This window comes from Oreochromis niloticus, linkage group LG11 (assembly GCF_001858045.2).
Source record: "Oreochromis niloticus isolate F11D_XX linkage group LG11, O_niloticus_UMD_NMBU, whole genome shotgun sequence".
Classification (NCBI taxonomy): domain Eukaryota; kingdom Metazoa; phylum Chordata; class Actinopteri; order Cichliformes; family Cichlidae; genus Oreochromis; species Oreochromis niloticus.
In genome coordinates, this window is record NC_031976.2 from 18,789,650 (window position 1) to 18,808,075 (window position 18,426).

Below are 18,426 nucleotides of genomic sequence, written 5' to 3' on the forward strand. Positions count from 1 at the left end.
GCTTTTGTTACCATATTACAACCAGGGTGGGTTACAGACATTTCCAAAACACCCATGAGTACAGCAAAATCTTAAGGCGCCCTAACGCAAAAGATGGCCACTGCACAATAGTTCTCTAAATAACTTAGTGCACAAATATTCATTTAAACTCTTGACAGTATGTGAGTTTTGTTTACCTGTTCTCTCCTTTTGCATTGGAGGGCGGTGGGTGCAGAACAGTTTGGTTGTCCTCCATGTCCACGACACATTTTGTATTCAGTTCAATTTCTGCAGAGAAAAGTTTGTTTGGAAAGTGAAGCAGAATGCGGGGGTGTGAAGAATAAAATCGGAGTTACTTTGGCCTTCGTTAAACTATTCTCAAGTCTGACTTCAGGCTCACAACTCAAACTGAAAGCAGCAATGGCGAAGAAACCAAAAGTTTATGGTAATGTGGCACGAAGCCAAGGAGACAGAAAAGTAGTCTGCAAGCAGAAATCGTCGTTATAACACTTACCCCTGCGGTTCATGGGCCGAACTCTCACTGCAACTTTTACCTTTGTATCCGACATTTTCGTCCACTTTTCACTCCCACCCTGTCTATTCGCCCAGCTATCAACGCAGAGTCTCCGACAAGAAAGCCCGGCTTTTTGCCAGAAAAAAGGGCAAAAGAATCTAGCTAAACAATCCCAAAAGAGTCCAATCCTCGATGAGAAGTGATGGGAAAGCGTTCATTTTTGTCTTAGTATCCATCCGGGTTCGCTTCTTGTGCAAATCCAGCACTCAGCTCCAGCCCCAGACAGCATCCCCACCGCCATCTTCCACTGGGAGCACGACTGCTATCCTCTGGCAGACTGGAGAGGCTGTGCCAAAGAGGGGGAAAGGATTTACGCACCCCGCCGGCGCATCGGCGCATTGGGGGAAACCAATGAACGAGAAATGTGAGCGTGTGTGACAAGTTAGTTCACATGCATCAGTGAGCATTGAGAGGCAGTGCGGAGCTTGGAGTCAGCTTTAAACAGTTGTTATCACATGATTTTTGACTATGACTTATTGGCGCTTAGTTCTCTCACACACACACATACACACTGAATTGTTTAATTATTTGCATTTTTGGTAAGCAAGAAAAGGGGTTAAAAATTTTACAGTTTATATAACTTTATTATAATATTTAGCAGAATCATTTTTTGACCCACCACCTCACTTCTGTTGACGTAAAGCCTAAAAATAATGTCTGTTTTTCACTCTTATATCCCTAAGCTGCCAAATTTAACCCTTACAATAGCATTTATGTTGGACTTTTTTTTTTTTACTTTTTTTTTAAGTTTAAGTTTTACCATTTGTCCATCACCTTAAAATTTTGCATTAAAAAGCTATTTTTTAATATATATATTTGCGTAAATCTGTAAGTTGTGTTTTAACACATGTGATATAATCTAATTTAAAAAGTGTTCTGTTATCCAGGGGAAAAAGTAAACATATAATCTGTCGTTGTGGCATATAACGTTTAAACTTGGTTACTTGTAATCCTACAACACCTTCATCTATGTATGTCCTCACCGTCTGCTGTTAGCAGCTGGACCTTTTTTTCTCAGATAGTTTCATTTGGCCTCATTTTTCAAAAGCCTTGGATCAGTTCAGAGACTGAGAATCATCACATTGCTATATTACACCGTCATTAAATAATACAACATCATTTTCAACAACTGCTACAATATTAACACAATAACAGACATAATTTCATTCCTGACGTCCTGCTGAAAATGGTTTCACCATATACAACCTTTTTTTTTTTTCATTTTGACACTTTCAAAGTAACACAATGACATTTTACTCTCTATCTAAAGTAAAACTTGTATTTTCAAAACTAGTCACAGAAGGCAACTCAAACAAAAAAATGTAATACAACCTATCATCACTTCATCCTGTGCTAAGCTGCGTTTCACTTCACTTTATTTAATTCGTCTCACTTGAACAGCTACTTTGGGATTGTTCATACATAAACTATGTCACAGGTCCAGCATCAGATTTGGGAGAATAAATCTTCACTGTATGGTCGCCACTGTCCAGTGTGATGAGAAGGTTGTTCAGTAGCGCTAATCCAACGGGGCGAACAAGATGGTCTCCCACAAGAGGAGTAAGGACTGGGCCACTCTGGAGCTTCCCTAAGCTCCAAATCATCCCCTGGTCTGAGTCAATCACAATTAAATCTCCATCTCTGTCGAACGCCACACCTGAGAAGCTGAGCCTCACTGTGGACTGCAGGGTCAGGCTGAAAGTGTCTGTCTGGTAAAGGAGGTGGAACTCTTTTGTAAACACCCTGATCCTTCTGTGTTGGTGTCTCTCCGTTGGATTGGTGACATCAGTTAGATGCTCCGTCACTGCAGTGTTCCCATTCACGCAACAGTAGGCCACCGCTTTAGGGCACTGAAGGTCTGAAATGGTTGTTTGATGCTCTAGAATGACGCCATTACTATAGTCCACCCTCACCTTGGAGAGGGTGCCGGCCTCAACATCAGAGACCAGGATGTGTCCACAGCTGTCAGTGTCCACGCCCCAGGGCATCTGGAAGGAATCTTTGATTGTCAACACGTGATTCCCCCTGGACGTGAACACTTTTACAGCTTTATCACCCGCATCAGTCACAACCACATGACCAGCTGGGGTCACTGCCACGTCCACTGGGTAACAGATCTCCCCACTGGCTGCTCCTTTTTGCCCAAAGCTGTGCAGCTTCTTTCCCTGTAGATTGAACACTACCACTCTCTTCTCTCCATCATGGACCACAACTATTGTTCCTGAGGACCCCAAAACAGCTATTCCAGTTGGGTTGATAAGAGTCCCCCACCCACCAAATGCAGTACGCAGGAGAAGAGTTGTGCACGTCAGAGCTGTGGGAAAGATAAAACCAGCTTTTGCTCTACACGAAGGAGCAGACGGTGAGGGACTTTGAGACAACAGAAGATCCTTTAGGTCACTAAGAACCTGGCAGTGGGAGGTGCTGTCAACACTGCATAACTGTCGACAGAAAGGGCACTCCAGCTTCCTCAGGAGAGGGTGGGACAAAGCTGTGATGCATTCCAGACAGAGTACATGGCCACAGGAAAGGTTCTGTGGTCTGCGCTCCCTTTGCTGAGAGCTAAACGTCTCGAAGCAGACTTTGCACTCCAGTAGGTTGATCTGAATCTCTCTGATTATCCCCTCTGGACTGAGGCAGCCACGATGTTGGAGACTCTTGGCCATGACTGAAATATCCTGTTCTTTAAACCCTGTGGGATGGTTCAGTCAGCTGATGCAGGCAGCAGCAAATTCAGGAAACCAAAATAGAACACGTGCCAATTTACGTGGTGAAATAGAGAATCGTGAAGAGAGGCATATGAAGCACAATTTTGTGTAAGCACTGGTGCCCTGGGCTTTTAGGCCTCAACTGTCACGTGGTATTTTGCACATAACTAAGGCTCTCTGCTGCCCTCCTTTGGAAAACAGTCACAGAACACAGAACCCAAATTGCAGATATCGCAGAGTAAATTCAGTGACGAAAAAAGCCTGTATATTAAATACTTTTAAAAAAAGGAAAGAAAGAAATATGTTTGGCTAGAGTTCAGTGCACAATCTCTTGAATGTGCAACAGTGTGTCTGGAAGCTCTGCCACTACTCATGTTTAAGACTACATGATGTTTATTTCCGAAGGAACAGCAACCGTACCTTCAAATACATCTTGCTGTAGGTCAGCATGGGGCAGCTATTTCAGTCTGAGTTTCATGCTGTGCAGACGGAGTGAAATCTGATCTGTTATGGGCCGTGCTTGAATCAGCCAATCCAGCCCTCCTTTGCTGCAGCGGGACACTCCTCAGGGGTCAAACAATGTCATTGAAAATTTCTCTTGTTAAGTACGCAAACATAGAGGGGCTTCCTGCTAGTAGGAATGTGACAGCAAGTAAAAATGACCAAACAAGATTAAGAGGAAATTAAAACACTTTTAATACGTTTCACAGTGGAAAAGAACAGCACAGGTCGTTTTCAGCAGAATTGTTTTTGGCAAATGACATCTAAATCCACAGACGAGGTCCTATTTAGTGTCTACTGTATGTAGCACGGGAGCCAGGTCTGTTCCAGAGAGGTCAGTGTCTGGATTGTCAAGGATTATGAGGGATAGTATATCTGTACTGAGATGATACTGACACATGAAATGGAAATATAACCTTCAAATAAAATACTCAAGGCCAGAAGAATCAAAGACACACAAAACAAGTCAGTCTTAATAGAAACTGAAAGAAGATAGGAATTAAAAAAACAAAACAAACATGCAAACAGGCACAAGGGGTGAATTAAAATGTTACCACGACAGTGAAAAAGGTGTACATAACAATACTGGCATCCTGCTGTGTGGTGTAATACAAAGACTCTTATAACGGTTTCCTACTACAACACTTGATTTGATTGGAGTCAGCCATGCAAATGCAATATACGCAACAAGAAGGCCAAACCAGACACAGACAGAAAAACCTGACAATACATGCAGTAATTTGAATAATTACGTTCTCTTATTAGTAAAAACAAAAGAAAAGAAAAAAATTAGCAGCCACAGGAGGACAAGGAGAGTAAAATCACTCAAGGTCACAATGATTCACAAAATACTCGAACATTACATAATGTACAGTATTTTCAATAAACTTTCTGCAAAGTGCTTAAACTGTGTGCTTTGCTTCATTACAGGCCAAACGCAGACCAAAGCCGGTGATCCTACCACGCTAAAGCTGTCTGGTATTGAACTCCTGCCCACATTCAAGTTAAAAAAACGTAAAATAGTGAACATCTATGATGTAAATAGATCATCAGTGACAGACATTTATATAAAAAGGCTTTAGCTTCTTTTGTGCTATAAACATAGACGCTCCACTAAGTGATAAATTCTACATAATGGCTTTTAACATTGAAATGGGTTTGATACCAGAGTTGGTATAAACCAGTCAATTGTACATTAGCCTTCAATGATACTATTTCATAGGATAACTGTGAATTATAGCTCACTAGCTACAATGATCATGCAATTATATTTAGAAATGGCAGTTTTTGTTGCCACACCTTTCTCTCACACACTCGCACAAAATAAAATTCTCCCACTCTTTCATCCAAAAAGCAAACACACAAAAAAAAAGTGATCAGTGGTTTAGGAGCTTTTATGACTACAGCACACACCAACGTGTGTATCTCTGTAGAATGAGCCACTGTGCACTCCTAATAACACTGCATGGACCTGTTTTTCCACTTCTGCTGTCTGCACTCCATCTACTGTAGGTGGGTGGCTTTCTAGGCTTCGGTCACATCAGGAAGCGGTCGTAGCTTTACCCTCTTCTCCATCTGTAATCTTTCACACTTCGGGTTACAGGAGTTACCCAACAGCCTCCGCCTCCAACTCCTACTGGCTGTCGAGGCCGTTGATGGATTTGGTCTTTCCTGTGTCCTTCTTTCTCTGTCTGGCTTTAGGGCTGTCGCCGTCTACATCAGTTTCTCCTGAAACATGAAGATCACTCATTTCAAATGAACCCATAAAGAGACGGAACTGCACTGTGTTTTTTCTCATACATGTGTGAGTATGCATGAGTAAAGCACTATAATAAACACTAGAGGTCACCCCTTTACAAGACAGCAACTGAATAGTGGTGTGCATTTTTTTTAAATGTGGCGTGCTGGGTGAATTACAGTGAAGTCAGTGTACCTTTAAATCCCTCAGACACATGGTCAGCAAACTCTGCGAAATTACTGTCTTCACATTCTGAGAGGCTCTGAGGGGAGAAAAGGTTTAAGACACATGACACACACATACCTGCAACTGAACAGGGACCATACTGTGCATGCATCACGGCTAACTGACCCCGTACAGCTTTCTCTGTAAACAAGCCAATAACAACCCCTACAAGGAAAACCTTGAATGTTAAAATTTACTAATGATCTTTGAGAGTAGATGATTATTTAGCTACAGAGCATGGTTGGCTTCACCACAGAACATTTGGCCTTTTGCCATTCAGGCACAGATCTCAGTTTGTTGTAGCTTTATTTAGACGTAACAAGAGTTTACAGAAAGGCACTGAAGTGTGACACTGCTATAGAAATCACGCGATGGGATAATAATGTTAGCAGTAATGATGGCTTTATAATCCGGTTTTGGTTTAATCACTAGAGCAGTAGCTCTCAAACTGTGGGGCACAGGCAACCAGGTGTAAAAATATTAACCACCAAGCGTTGCCTGGCGCTGGTCTTTATCTGAGTAAAGTTCAACTTGAATCCTTTTTTATATTGTTAATGACTGTGGGTGTGGGGTATGGATTTTCTTGGCTTCTGAAGTGCGGGACGCCAACCAAACAGTGTGAACTGCCACAATGGCGCACCATGAGCTTGACCTCCAGGAACATTATCTCACAATTACCTTTTAAATAACTAACTAATCCGTTTTTTGTATTTGTTAGATAGGCTGAGAATAAAGAAACGAGTTGGGATTGAAATTAACTCCAATTTGCTCATGTGTTAAGTGGTTTTATGGATATTCACCTTGTTTTTCCTAATTCCTATCATTCCTGTCCTCAACAGAAGGGAAAAACACTTCAGACTCCTGGCAACCAGAGGTCACTAAGGAAACTATATTTTCTGGTTCCGGTTGGCAAGTGGTTGCTAGTGGTCGCTGGGTGAAAATGGTCGTATACGGCGCTGCACCAATAGCCTCTTAACACTTACTAGCTACCAGCTGAGCAGGGATACTTTTACTCTGAAAGTGTGACACCTTCAAAGTAAAAGTTGTCCCATTTGAAATGTTTTGGTTGCAGTGGTAAGGCACAGCTTTCAGTTCGAAGAGGAATGTTCTCAGTTTCTGGTTGTATTGCACTTTAAGTTTCACTACTGCTCCGTGAATAGTTAGTCTGGGTACGTTTTTGGTGCAGGGACTACACTAGTTTCCAGAGGCTGCCAGGGGATTGTCGACTGGTCTGTAGGCCTGCGTGAGTGAGGCCTTAAATTCTTTGTAAATGCTTTAAGGTCCACAGTAGAGCAGTTAAATGGAAAAACTGATGAAAGCTAAAGCAATAAACATACCTTTTCCCTTGGACCATATGTTTCTGCGTACCATACCATTCCATACAGGCACAGGAATGTAATGAAGGCCTAAAAACAGAATGAAGGCAACATAAACTGTAAAATGATTCATGGAAAATGTGTAAAAAATAACTTACACAATTATATTTTATTTGTATGTTAGAATATTCATATTAAACAATAAAGACATATGCATAGAAAAAATTACACATATTTCAGTGCACAATGGACTTTCTTACCAAACACAAAAGCCAGAGGATCACATAGAGGATCTGTGTTTTTGAGAACAAGTCCTGTCCAAACTTAATGCATGCCAAAGCCTCCAGAAAGGCTATTGCCCTGTGAATGAGAAGGAGGGGGCAAAACAAACATGTAGTTCAGTATTTTAACTCACTGGCAGCAAAAAGAAGAGAAATCCAAACCAAAAATACCATCCAAATCAAACATGTCAGTAGTTTTGGGCTTTTATCTGAGAGCACAGCTTGGGTCACTGACCTACACATTTGAACTTTTTTGGATAAAAATATTCCTGATGTAGGTCAGCTGTTTGACAGCTTAGTCCTCGAGTGAGGCAGTGAAATGCCTGCATGAATACAACTGTTTATAATCTCTGGTAGCTCAGGTAACATCTCCTCCTTGAGCTGCTGTCACTGCCCTGGGCTACGTGTACACAGCACTAAGTTTTCATAGGAATACAAGATGTTCAGCAGGTCAGTTTTTAAAATCGGGTTACTTACCCAAATACCCAACACTGGGTCCCAACTCTCTTGCACTGTGTGTCTGTTAGGTACGCATAATACTGCCTAAAGGAAAAAACAAAGCAAATTTCACTTGAAGTTCTAGTCTGTGTCTCATGTTTCCTTTTACCCGTCTGCCACATAATGAGGGTAAATGCATGAAATGATATACCTTACTGTTGGAGCTGTGATGATACCGATGAACAGGATTCGACACCAGCTAAGAGCATGGCTTGCAGGAAAGACGAAAATGTGCTTAAGGAAGAATGTGTTCAACTCAGTAAGCTGTGAGAAAAAGAAAGAACAGATGATAAAAAGGACTGTGGTAAAAAAACAAAAGCAAGTATAGGATTGTTTATAATTATTCAGACAGTAGGACATTTCTATTAATTTTAACATACTGAAACTTTAAACTTAAACTCACAAAACCCTTTTATATACTCTAACCGGACGCTTTGTTAGGTACACCTGTTTCACTGGTCCATAACGCAAGTATGGAGTTAGATGGAACCTTAAAGCAGATGTGCTACTGCACACACCGGGTGACACTCCTAACAGCTAAGCATAGGAAACTGAGGCTACAATTTGCATGAGGTCATCAAACTTGCAAAACAGAAATTTGGAAAACATTGCCATTTCTGAAGTGACATTACACTGTTTGACATGAAAGCATGGATCCAATCTCTCTTATATCAACAGCTCAGGTTGCTGGTGATGTAATGGTGTGGGGAATATTGACACAAGATAACTCACCATGTAGCACACCTCAGATAAACTTCACAAACTGGTTTGTTGAACATGAAAATGAGTTCACTCCTTCACTCAGTGTGTACCTGTGCCTCCACCGTCACCAGATCTCAATCCAAGAGAGCGCCTTTGGGATGTGGTTAATGTAAGATTCACATCATGAATGTGCAGCTGATAAATCTGCATCAACTGTGTGATGCAGTCATGTTGATATGGACCTAAATCTCAGGCATGTTTCAGCACCTTTTTGAATCTATACCATGAATGATTAAGGCACATCTGAAGGCAAATGTGGTCTCAAGACAAAAAGATATATTAGCATGTACTACTAGTTATAAGCAGAACTGCATTACCCTTTTTAATATTAACACACTTTATTATAAAATATAATTTAAAGGAGGCAAAGGCAGCCAGGAAAACTTTTCCCATCATATTTTAGCATTTTTAAAATCAAGCAGATAATATGAGAAGGACTTGGCTGTGAATACAGAAATGTTGCTGATATATGTTAATTAAATCCACTGCAATTAGGCCTTTAGGCCTCTGCAGTCTGTCCAGTGTCATCAAACTACATTTACTCTCATGAGGTTCACTTGTTGTTCAACAAGATTTTTTAAGGACCTAACATTTCTCACACATGTGTATGTCACATTATAATATGCACATAATTAAAATTTGTATTAATTAAATGTATGCTGCATTTGTTCATAGATCAGATATGTACTGTTGTTAAGTTTTAGCGACTTAATTACAGGTTAATTAATGGCAGAGTATACTGTCACCCCAACAGGCTGAATGGGTTCACCTTCAGCCTTTAAAACAACCGTGCAGGAAAAATATAGTAACCTGTATTAACCTGATCACTGTTTATTTTATCATTGTTCAGGTAATTATTCAGACAAACAATATCATCCACGGTTTTTTGTTGGAGGTAGGAGGACCACATCCCAACAAACTAAATGTGAGGCAACACTGTGTGGGGAATAAAGTGGGAAAACAGCAACAGTACTGAGAGGTAATCTGAACGCCTTCAATTTTATTTTTCTGTTACATCAGCTGCTCTTCTGTGTGCTAACATCTTTTTTGAATTTCAGGCTGTATGTATCCATAGATTTTTAGATATGGCTAAAAAAAGTATGCCAATTTTGGCTATTTTTTAATCCAAAAATACTCATATATTGCCTCACTTCACTTTGTATTAAACCACCCACACAAAACTGAAAAACATTTTTTTTTAGCAAAAAACAAACAAACAAACAAACAGAAAAACTCTAATATAATAAAAAGCCTTCCCTTTGTATCCACGGGGTAAAAAACAGACAATGGAAAAGTGCATGTCCTGCAGAAGTAGCCAAAATGTGGGACACTATCTCAAGATGTGGGACAAGTAATAAAAACGCTGCACAGTCCCACATCAAAACAGGAATCTGGTCACGCTGGTTGGAGAATATTTATAACAACTGCACTGCTTATTCATTTCAGAAAAATGTAACATTTACAGAACTAATTTTGGGTTGAATTAAGGACACCATAAAAAATTCTCTCCCAATGCAAGTCACACTTGGATTAAGACTTTGGCAACAGTCACAGCAGTGCATTTAGAGGGCGCCTTTGTAAAAGCCCGCATTGGCAGATAATGAGGCGGAGGACCCACAGCAATGTTTTTTCACTCATTTAGCCAGGAGCCTGTGTGGTTGAATTTAGTGAAGAGCAGCTCAACTGTCACCATGTGGAGTACAGCTGTGCCGTGCCCAAGCTCTTCAACTAATTCTAAAAGATTGCTAATTACTATTTAAGGCCTGAAGAGAGTTCTCAACTGACTGAGAGAGGGAAAGTGGAGGATGGTGCCGTTTCATCACCAAACACAAAAAGTGGAGGAACACCAGCCTTTAGCTTTCATCACCCTGGCAGCCTGTGGCTAGAAAATTTGGCAGCTATACTCGACCCTCCAGTGGAGAGCAATGAAGCTAACTAAAATTCTCCATCGTTTTCTCATTTTCATAAAATGCTCCCAAGTAGTTCAGCCCGTCTCATTCTCATGGGATAAGCTGTTAATATGCAGCCAGCAGGACACTTGAGCATTATGTGGGTACGTGTGGGACAGGTTTTAGATTGCAGCCAATTAGATTAGCCAGGACTTAGAACGCAGAGCACACAGGATGATCTCTGACTAGTCAGCACTAAGTCACCATGACACGGCAAAAGCAGATTTCTCACGGACCCACCTGCCAAATGATCATGAACAGGTAGACGCCTGTCACTCGCTGCAGAGAAGACTTTGGGTCAAGCCAGCGTACATAGGTCCAGCTTGCAGGGGTGAACTGCAACACGGCTCGTTTGATCTTCCCTGTGGTGGTGTGGATGTCCCTGGTTGGGAAGCATAGCAGGAGGGTTTCAAAGGCATGCAGATAGATTTTCAATAAGTATTATGTTAGTGTTAGCAGACAAAGCCACATGAAAGCAATACCATCACATGAATTTTTCAAACCAATCCCCCTTGATGAAGATGTGGGGTTACTTTCAAAACAACAATTTATGCATCTCATCTACAACATAACTCGGTGCAAAAGTGGATCAAAGTATAGACATACTTAATACTGGCCCAGTGGTAGGTCCTCATCTCCAAAAAGCGACAGACAGTCATGCCAAGCCAGATTCCCCCTCCATTACACAGCAGAATATCGAGAATGACTTGGTCCCACCAGCATTCAGCAAAGTTAGGCAGCAGGTGCATGAAGAATAGCTATGGACACAGAGGAACAACATTTAACAGAATAGTGAACACACTACATGCATGTAGCCTGCAATATTTTGTAGGAATATGTAAAATTATACAGAATGGTCAAACCCCACAATTTTCCACAGGATAAACCACTGACATCACCAGCTTAGGTGACCTGAAAACTTCACCGTTATCAAGAGAAACAGAGAAAGAGAGGCCAGCAGGCAGAGAGAAAGTGACAGCTTGTGATGGCAACCTAATCTGCTGTGTGCGTCTCTACCTCAGTAAGTTCCCACGTAATACTGATGGTCCAGCACAGTCCATAACTTCGAATGAGAAGTGCCTTCATACCCCAGCCCCAGAAATGGCTGAATGCAAAAATGTCAAAATGGCTCAGGATTCTCTCCCAGGTGATGACATGGCAGTTCACAGCGTATTCCTGCAGGCAGAAGTGCATGCAGACTCATTAAAATGATTAATAATCCCTCGGATAGTGCCGCAAGTAGAGCATGTAAATCAACAGGAAAATGATTTTTGCTGGAAGCCTCCATCGCTCACCATTATGTCTGCCTCTCTTTTGGCATAGCGCAGGTTTGGATCCAGCCAATACATCAACTGCTTCACCTGCTGCCAGTTGAGGAAAATGATGAAAACCAGGAACAGGAAGTAGAGGACACTCAGACCTTGGCAGCAGAAGGACACAGTGTTAGTAGAGGAAAACCTAAGATCTGAATAAAGATAGTTTGTGTAAAAAAAAAATACTCACCAAAGACTATTCGCCATATTGCTGGGTGTGGTCTGGTGAATGGACCTAAAGAAAGGTATATTAAGATGCTGCATGAAAGACATGTAGTAACAAAGTTCTCTTGATTTCTCAGACAGAGTAAAAAAGGGCCATGTAGGTAGCAGTTCATTTTATTCCACTAATGGTAAGGTCCTTTCTGAAGTTCCTCTTTCTTTCTTGCTACGGATCTTCTTGTGAGAAGCAGGGTGTTATTTACAGTTCTATAAAACACAAGTGTGTGTGAAGCTCCTTCTAACCCACTGTAATTAAGGCCCTTTATGCAAACACACTTGACTGAGCTTTACAGAAATAATATTGTGCTGTCTTACCATTAGGAAATGCCAAAACACTGATGATAAGGAAGAAGGAGATGACCAGAATGAGCCCCACCCAAAGATTATTGTCAGGGTTTCCATCATCTCTGCAGACAGGGAGGGGAAACAGAAAATTGAAATCTCAGTGACAGTTAACATAAGCAGTGATACTGAGGTTAAGTTAAAAGGCACATGGTTAACAAGTATGGTATGGTATACCAAGTATGGTTAACATCCTACTTAAAACTAAAGTGATGTGAATGCTCTTTAAATAGCTTTAAGCTTCTAAACAGATCCTATAAAGCAAACAAAAACTTTAAATCTAACATTACGAGTCATGCCCTTGCTAGTTACACTGTTGTAGCTAATGCCAACACAGGAAACAGAGTCCCCTATATGGTGCCATTATATAACTAATGGATTATTACTATCTGAAGAGGTTAAAGTCTAATTACCTCACAGATTAAGAATGTGACCCAGTCCCAGGTACTGTAAGTGCGAAAAGCTAACGCTATAGTTAGCTAGCCTCCTACTGTACCTGGCGCTCTCTGAGCATCACTGCTCCTGCTAGCACAGCTAAGCTAACCCATTAGCGAGCGCTAGCTGTGAGCGACTCACCTTGTGAACGCGAAGTACATCAAACTGAGCACGGTGCATGTCAGCAGCGTTATCGTGTGCGGCTTGTAGAAAAAATCGATTGTGATATCTTCGACCTGCTGCTCGTTTATCATTCGGAAATGCATCCTGTAATTCACATCATTCTTGCTTAAGGTATGGGATCCGCTATACACGGCCGCCATAGCTGGTACAGAGGCAGGCAGGAGAGCAGCAGCAGCAACAGCAGCAGCTCCTCACGGCAGCATGAGAAAGTGAACCACCTCGACCAGTGACGAGCACCAGCAAAAACAAAAACACACCAGATACAGTGGAAATAGTTACATAACTAACGGGGCAGCATGCAAAGCAAGCGGCAGAGTTAGAGAAGAGGGAAGACTGTTAAGAGTCAAACTGTTCACTTCTGATGTTGATTGGTTTACATGCTTGCTGGGAGTGTCTCGAGGCGGAAGAGTTCACGTGCTCGTGTGCTGATTGTTTTTAGCATGGCTTCCAGGCAAGGATTTTATGGCTTGAGTGACTGCGCACGTTCTTGACTTCAAAAATCTCTCAGTTAATTATGTGACTACACAAAAACACTTAAAAGTTATGCATAGGTTTTGGCGGCTTGCACAAATTAAAGGCGGACATCCGTTTGCATGTAAAATGAACGCGTTTCCTGAGTGTTTTCTCTGAATTGGATGCGTCACTTGCTTAAAGGCTTAAGTTGGTGCGTGCTTGTCTCCCCCCTGTGGCCTCTCATGGTTTCACATGCCACGGCAAAGAAAGCTCTCCGCTCCCTGCAGGGGTCAGAGGCATCCTTTATACAGCCTTTCATCAGAGGTAAAAGAAGTACTCGCACTTAAAACTCCTACTTTTCACATTTTACTTAAGTAAACATATTTAAATGTGATGTGCAAAAAGTGCTTAAAGTATTAAAGTAAATCATCAGATACTAGGATATGTTTTTATTTACTTTATGGAAGATGAGCAGTTTAGACATAATTATGCAAATTTTATATACTGCAGCGGCTAAATTAATCGTATAACAATCTCTTTCCTTCGGCTGCTACCTTTAAGGGTCATCATCTGCCGCCATCCCAACCTTTCCCTAGCTTCTTCCTCTGTCATGTCACAGCATGACCTCCTTAAGTGGAGGTCATGCTGTGACTTCTCTGTGGTCTTTATCCTGTTTTCCTCCTGCCTGGAAGCTCCATGTTTCAGCATCCTTTGCCCAGTATAGCTAATATTCCGCCTCTGCACATGTCCAAACTATCTCAGCCTAGGCTCTCTAATTTTTCTCCAAAGTGCTCGACCTCAGCTCTGATACTCATTTTAAATCTTGTCCATTCTGGTCACTCCCTGAGCATCATCAGCACTGCCACCTCCAACTTGGCCTCCTGACTTTTTTTTGTTGTTGTTCTTTTGTTTTCCAGCCTTTCCTGTCCAGCAGCTTTATAAGGTAGAATCACAGTGTTGAATGCATTGTTGTGTCAAACACATTAGCTTTGCCACGAGAAGTTCTATAAACTCTCTCTAGGTTTGTCTTGTCAGTCTGTTTCTTTCTATTGTTTTTATATATTATTAATATATAGTGTAAGTGTAACACTACCAAAGCTGACAGACAGGGAGGGCCTCCTGTTTTTTGTTTGTGTCACCGTATCCAAACCATAGATCACAGGCGATCTCACAAACATAAATTTACTAACAGTAAAATAAGCTATTATTATTCCATGGGCAGCTGTGATTCAGGTGGTAGAGCAGTCATCTACCAATCAGAACATCAGTAGATCACCCCCCTGATCTGGCAGTCCATGTGTCAAAGTATCCCTGGGCAAGATACTGAACACTGAGTTCCCCCAGATGCCTCCATCAAAATGTAAACGTTAGACAAAGCGCTTAGGCATACATAAAAGTGCTGTATCAATGCACGCTGTGTTTAAAACACACTTTTCTAAACGTACATTGCAAAGTTCAATAGTTTAGACGCAACGGGAAAATACCGTTGCGTCTAAACTTACTGTAAAGCAATACAGTGACTGATTATTATGTCAGTACACAAGCAGCAAAGCAAGCTTGTTGAAGAAAAATGGGGCCATGCAATAAAAGCAATTTAAAATAAAAGAGAAAATACACAACAGTAGCAAAGACCAAGTGAAATCAAGTGAAACCAGGAAATGTTCTGATTGATGTGCATCTTAAGAAAACATTTAAAAGAGGTCGCCAACAGTGCTGACCTGATTTCAGGATCAGATAAGCGTCCTCTGCCCAAGGACCTCAAGCTACAAGCATGCCATTATACAGCTGTGTTATGTTACATATATAACAGATCTTAGAAGTCACCATATCCTAAAATCAGTTCTAAAACAAGCTATTTGTCATATTTGGTGACCTTTGTTTCATCATTTTAGGTTTTTAAAGTAATAATTTCCTGTGATCTGAGAAAGCGGAACAGAAAATAAAACTCATTATTTCCTTCTTAAATAAGTCCAAAGCAGATATTGACACAAAATCAAGTAACACACAAAATTTTATTTATATAGCACATTTAAAACCAAAGTGCTTTACAGTGAAGAGAAAGCGAAAAAAGAAAGACTTCCTCTCGAAACGTTCACACTATCTGCACAAAATAACAAAAAGCGCCCCTCCATCTGCGGTCCTAAAGATCAACAGTTGCTGAATACTTGATGAAAGTACAAACACCTTAAAAGTAAATAAATCTGCTCAGTTGCTTTATCCTACTGATGAGTGTCTGTGTCATTTTTCATAAAGAGCAGAAAAGGCAGTGAGCTACAAAGGCAGCTGATTTTAACAAGATTTTAGGAACGCGCAGAACAATAAAAAGTTCTTTACACACAATATATCCAAATGACTTGTTCCTACTTTATGTTTTGTTATACACTATATATCTTTAAATTGTTATCAATAATCAGTTATTATAATTATCTATATTTACATATATAAATTATTTGTTCCCATCAAAACTATTACATCTTACAGACTGCATTGCGTGCTTCACTTATTTTCTACTTTGTAGCAAACATGAAATAACCCTTGCTTCTCGGATTCATTTGTGCATGTTGTATCGGGGTAGTATTACATTTACACAGGCTACGACAGAGCAAAACACACAGAGAACTGTTTATTTAAAAATATAACTATGTGCTGATTCACAAACACCATAAAAAACATATAATGCTAAAATGCATTAAACAGCAAGCAGTTAAATAGGTGTTTACAAATGGTTAAAAATACGAATATTGACATTTTTTGAAAGTTTAAATTTCAGGAAAGTTTGAGGAATTCTGTCAGCTTGACTGCTCGAGGATCCGGGGAGCAAAAGTCTCTGTGTTATTGTAAAAGTCGGAGACATAAAATCAAACTAAGAGTCGATGACAAGCACTGGAGTCCAGCGGCACCGAGCTCACACCTGTATTATGTTTCTCCATGAATATTCTTGTTAAAAAATTATTAATGTTCAGAATTATAGTTTGCATCCCATTAAAAAAAACAAACAAACAAACTACTGCACGTTTACCTTTTTGCAAAAATCAAAGACCGCTTACAAACACATTTTTTTCTTTTTTTACTGAATACAGATGTGGCCGCTGCTTTCATGTGATCCAGAAATAAACATGGAATGCAACTTGTGACTGTTCAAAAAGAAAAATAATACATACAACTTATACTTGAGCAGCAGTGCATGACAAATATAGGCTTTCACAGTCGTTGTTTGTTGCATGCTGAGGAGCATATGACACTGACAGGAAAGTTAAATGTAGGTCGTTCGCGGGTTTCCATCTGTCACTAAAATTCAGTCTCCCTGTTTCAGCAGTACGGTGGGCTGCAGAGAAAAACGATGAAGATTATTATTTATAAAATATCTTGTTTTCACTACAACTGTCTTGGAGTATTTAAAATAAAATGACATACCAAAGTGTTGAAATGTTCTCTGCACACAGCTTTGCTCAACCAGTAGATCAAGAATATGGCTATCAAATTTTCAACAACCAGCAGGGTCATTATCAGCACGCTGATTCCTTGAGCCACCTGTAAAGCAAATCAAAAGCAGGTTGAAGTAGTTCAACTTAGCTTGGAATTAAAAAGAAAAAAGCAAACCAAACAAAATGAGAGTGTCTGTAAGCTGCAGCTTACCTTGACACTGGGAGGATGAGGAAAGAGGACCAAGGCGAGAGAAAATGCTGCAACTGACCAGAAGAAGCTGATAATGTTCAGAGAGAACGACAGCTTGGTCTGAAAGATTACAAAACACGTTTCATTAGAAGCATCAACCGCACCAGTGCTACCAATGTGGGTTTAGCGTGTTCCTCATTTAGGACAACAGTCTGAGATCGAAAGAAGAACTTTTTAAAGAAGCTCTCCGTTCAGGTTCGAGTGAATGTTACATATCTATAACTGAACGCATCTGCGTAAAACCATAAAAACTGTTTCCTGACATAATGAAGTGATGATAATTAATACATGCATAATAATATATTTTTTCGTCTGACCAAGACAATAGTCACTAATATGTCATAATCTTTATGCTAAATTGCTGTAATCAGCAGAAATGTTCTTTTCTATGAGAAGTAATTTCACATGAAAACAAAACCTTAATTTTAAATCAAATTACTCACCACATGCATGTTTGGAAATTTTCCTGCAGCAAAGGACAGCATACCACAGACCACAAACTGCAATAATAATACACATAAAATGTTAAAAGCATGAAAATAATTCTTTCCAAATCATGAAAAGTTTTAGCAATTTGCTTATAACCCCCCCAAAACAAAGCATTTTTGTTTGTTTTTACCAGAATACTCGGTAGAGTGTAGATGAACACGTATGGACTGTTTTTTTGAACCAGTCCAAGCGTGAAAAGAAACACACCAGCGATGGCTTGAGCTGCCTGATAAAAAAGAAAAATTGTACTAATAAGCAGAAAATAGTGTGCATAATATACAAACAAGCAGGGAATTGTTTGGATAAAATGCAAATTATTTCTTTACACTTATTTATTGCACGGCAGCCCGCCTTTCCATCCGCTTAGAATGAAGTTTAAACTTACTCCCATAGGTGTAGGTTTCCCCTTAATAACAAAGACCTTGTAGGAGTCTCTGAAGACGCAGTGGAATTTCTCTGGCATCAGCTGACCATCTCGGAGATCCCTGAGACTTCCAATTGGAATGGTGATGATCATCGATTCATCACATACGAATGTCTTCCTCATTCTCCTGTGAACGAGATGAAAGAGCATTAAAGCGCCTTGTAGCACTCACTAGTTGCTGAGGTGATCTCTGCAAAACACATAATACCTTTTTTTTCTTCTTCTTCTTCTTCTCTGAAGTTGATTCAGACTTGAATTTCTCTTCTTTGGCTCTTCTTTGAGTTTGACAAGGAAATGACCTGACGCATCAGTTGTCTTTGTTTCTGAAACCCCCCCCCACCCCACAAACACACATGCAC

At 40.4% G+C, this 18,426-nt stretch overlaps 4 protein-coding genes across 10 annotated transcripts in view; all 4 read right to left on the reverse strand.

The window, feature by feature from the left end:
• The window catches only part of kif13a (kinesin family member 13A), a 38,992-nt gene extending 38,145 nt beyond the window's left edge, over window positions 1-847 (reverse strand). For all 6 annotated transcript variants that reach the window (XM_013276994.3, XM_013276993.3, XM_013276996.3 and 3 more), the window contains exons 1-2: window positions 494-847; window positions 177-267 (exon numbers count right to left, since the gene is read on the reverse strand). In XM_013276994.3, the coding sequence (XP_013132448.1) occupies window positions 177-267; window positions 494-548 (146 nt within the window). In that variant the 5' untranslated portion in view covers window positions 549-847. The remainder of the gene's footprint in view (window positions 1-176; window positions 268-493) is intronic.
• A 269-nt stretch (window positions 848-1,116) lies between these two features.
• LOC100709276 (E3 ubiquitin-protein ligase NHLRC1) lies at window positions 1,117-3,390 on the reverse strand. Its single transcript, XM_005472425.4, has one exon. The coding sequence runs from the start codon at window positions 3,217-3,219 to the stop codon at window positions 1,981-1,983; it is 1,239 nt and encodes a 412-aa protein (XP_005472482.1). The 5' UTR covers window positions 3,220-3,390; the 3' UTR covers window positions 1,117-1,980.
• Window positions 3,391-3,933: 543 nt separating this feature from the next.
• ptdss1a (phosphatidylserine synthase 1a) lies at window positions 3,934-13,597 on the reverse strand. Its single transcript, XM_003454445.5, has 13 exons — window positions 12,985-13,597; window positions 12,382-12,473; window positions 12,035-12,079; window positions 11,827-11,951; window positions 11,549-11,707; window positions 11,138-11,289; window positions 10,772-10,913; window positions 7,972-8,084; window positions 7,800-7,865; window positions 7,302-7,401; window positions 7,063-7,131; window positions 5,696-5,762; window positions 3,934-5,490 (listed from the first exon to the last, which is right to left on the reverse strand). The coding sequence occupies exons 1-13, from the start codon at window positions 13,164-13,166 to the stop codon at window positions 5,396-5,398; spliced, it is 1,407 nt and encodes a 468-aa protein (XP_003454493.1). The 5' UTR covers window positions 13,167-13,597; the 3' UTR covers window positions 3,934-5,395.
• Window positions 13,598-15,472: 1,875 nt separating this feature from the next.
• LOC100709813 (membrane-spanning 4-domains subfamily A member 4A) lies at window positions 15,473-18,394 on the reverse strand. Of its 2 annotated transcripts, none has more exons than XM_019364581.2 (7): window positions 18,280-18,394; window positions 18,029-18,196; window positions 17,774-17,869; window positions 17,598-17,654; window positions 17,116-17,214; window positions 16,894-17,010; window positions 15,473-16,804 (listed from the first exon to the last, which is right to left on the reverse strand). In XM_019364581.2, the coding sequence occupies exons 2-7, from the start codon at window positions 18,188-18,190 to the stop codon at window positions 16,775-16,777; spliced, it is 561 nt and encodes a 186-aa protein (XP_019220126.1). In that variant the 5' UTR covers window positions 18,191-18,196; window positions 18,280-18,394; the 3' UTR covers window positions 15,473-16,774. The 2 variants fall into 2 exon arrangements, with proteins under 2 accessions (XP_019220126.1, XP_003454494.1); XM_003454446.4 differs by having other exon boundaries at window positions 18,029-18,194; window positions 18,276-18,383.
• Window positions 18,395-18,426: the final 32 nt, after the last annotated feature.

Excerpts from the sequence above, each read along its gene's own strand:
- LOC100709276 (XM_005472425.4), bottom strand. The coding sequence starts at position 3,219 with ATGGCCAAGAGTCTCCAACATCGTGGCTGCCTCAGTCCAGAGGGGATA.
- ptdss1a (XM_003454445.5), bottom strand. The coding sequence starts at position 13,166 with ATGGCGGCCGTGTATAGCGGATCCCATACCTTAAGCAAGAATGATGTG. Across the intron at positions 12,474-12,984 it reads ATGTACTTCGCGTTCACAAG|AGATGATGGAAACCCTGACA; the intron begins GTGAGTCGCTCA and ends CCCTGTCTGCAG. Across the intron at positions 12,080-12,381 it reads TGTTTTGGCATTTCCTAATG|GTCCATTCACCAGACCACAC; the intron begins GTAAGACAGCAC and ends ACCTTTCTTTAG.
- LOC100709813 (XM_019364581.2), bottom strand. The coding sequence starts at position 18,190 with ATGAGGAAGACATTCGTATGTGATGAATCGATGATCATCACCATTCCA. Across the intron at positions 17,655-17,773 it reads ACACTCTACCGAGTATTCTG|TTTGTGGTCTGTGGTATGCT; the intron begins GTAAAAACAAAC and ends TTATTATTGCAG. Across the intron at positions 16,805-16,893 it reads GAGAACATTTCAACACTTTG|CCCACCGTACTGCTGAAACA; the intron begins GTATGTCATTTT and ends TTTTCTCTGCAG.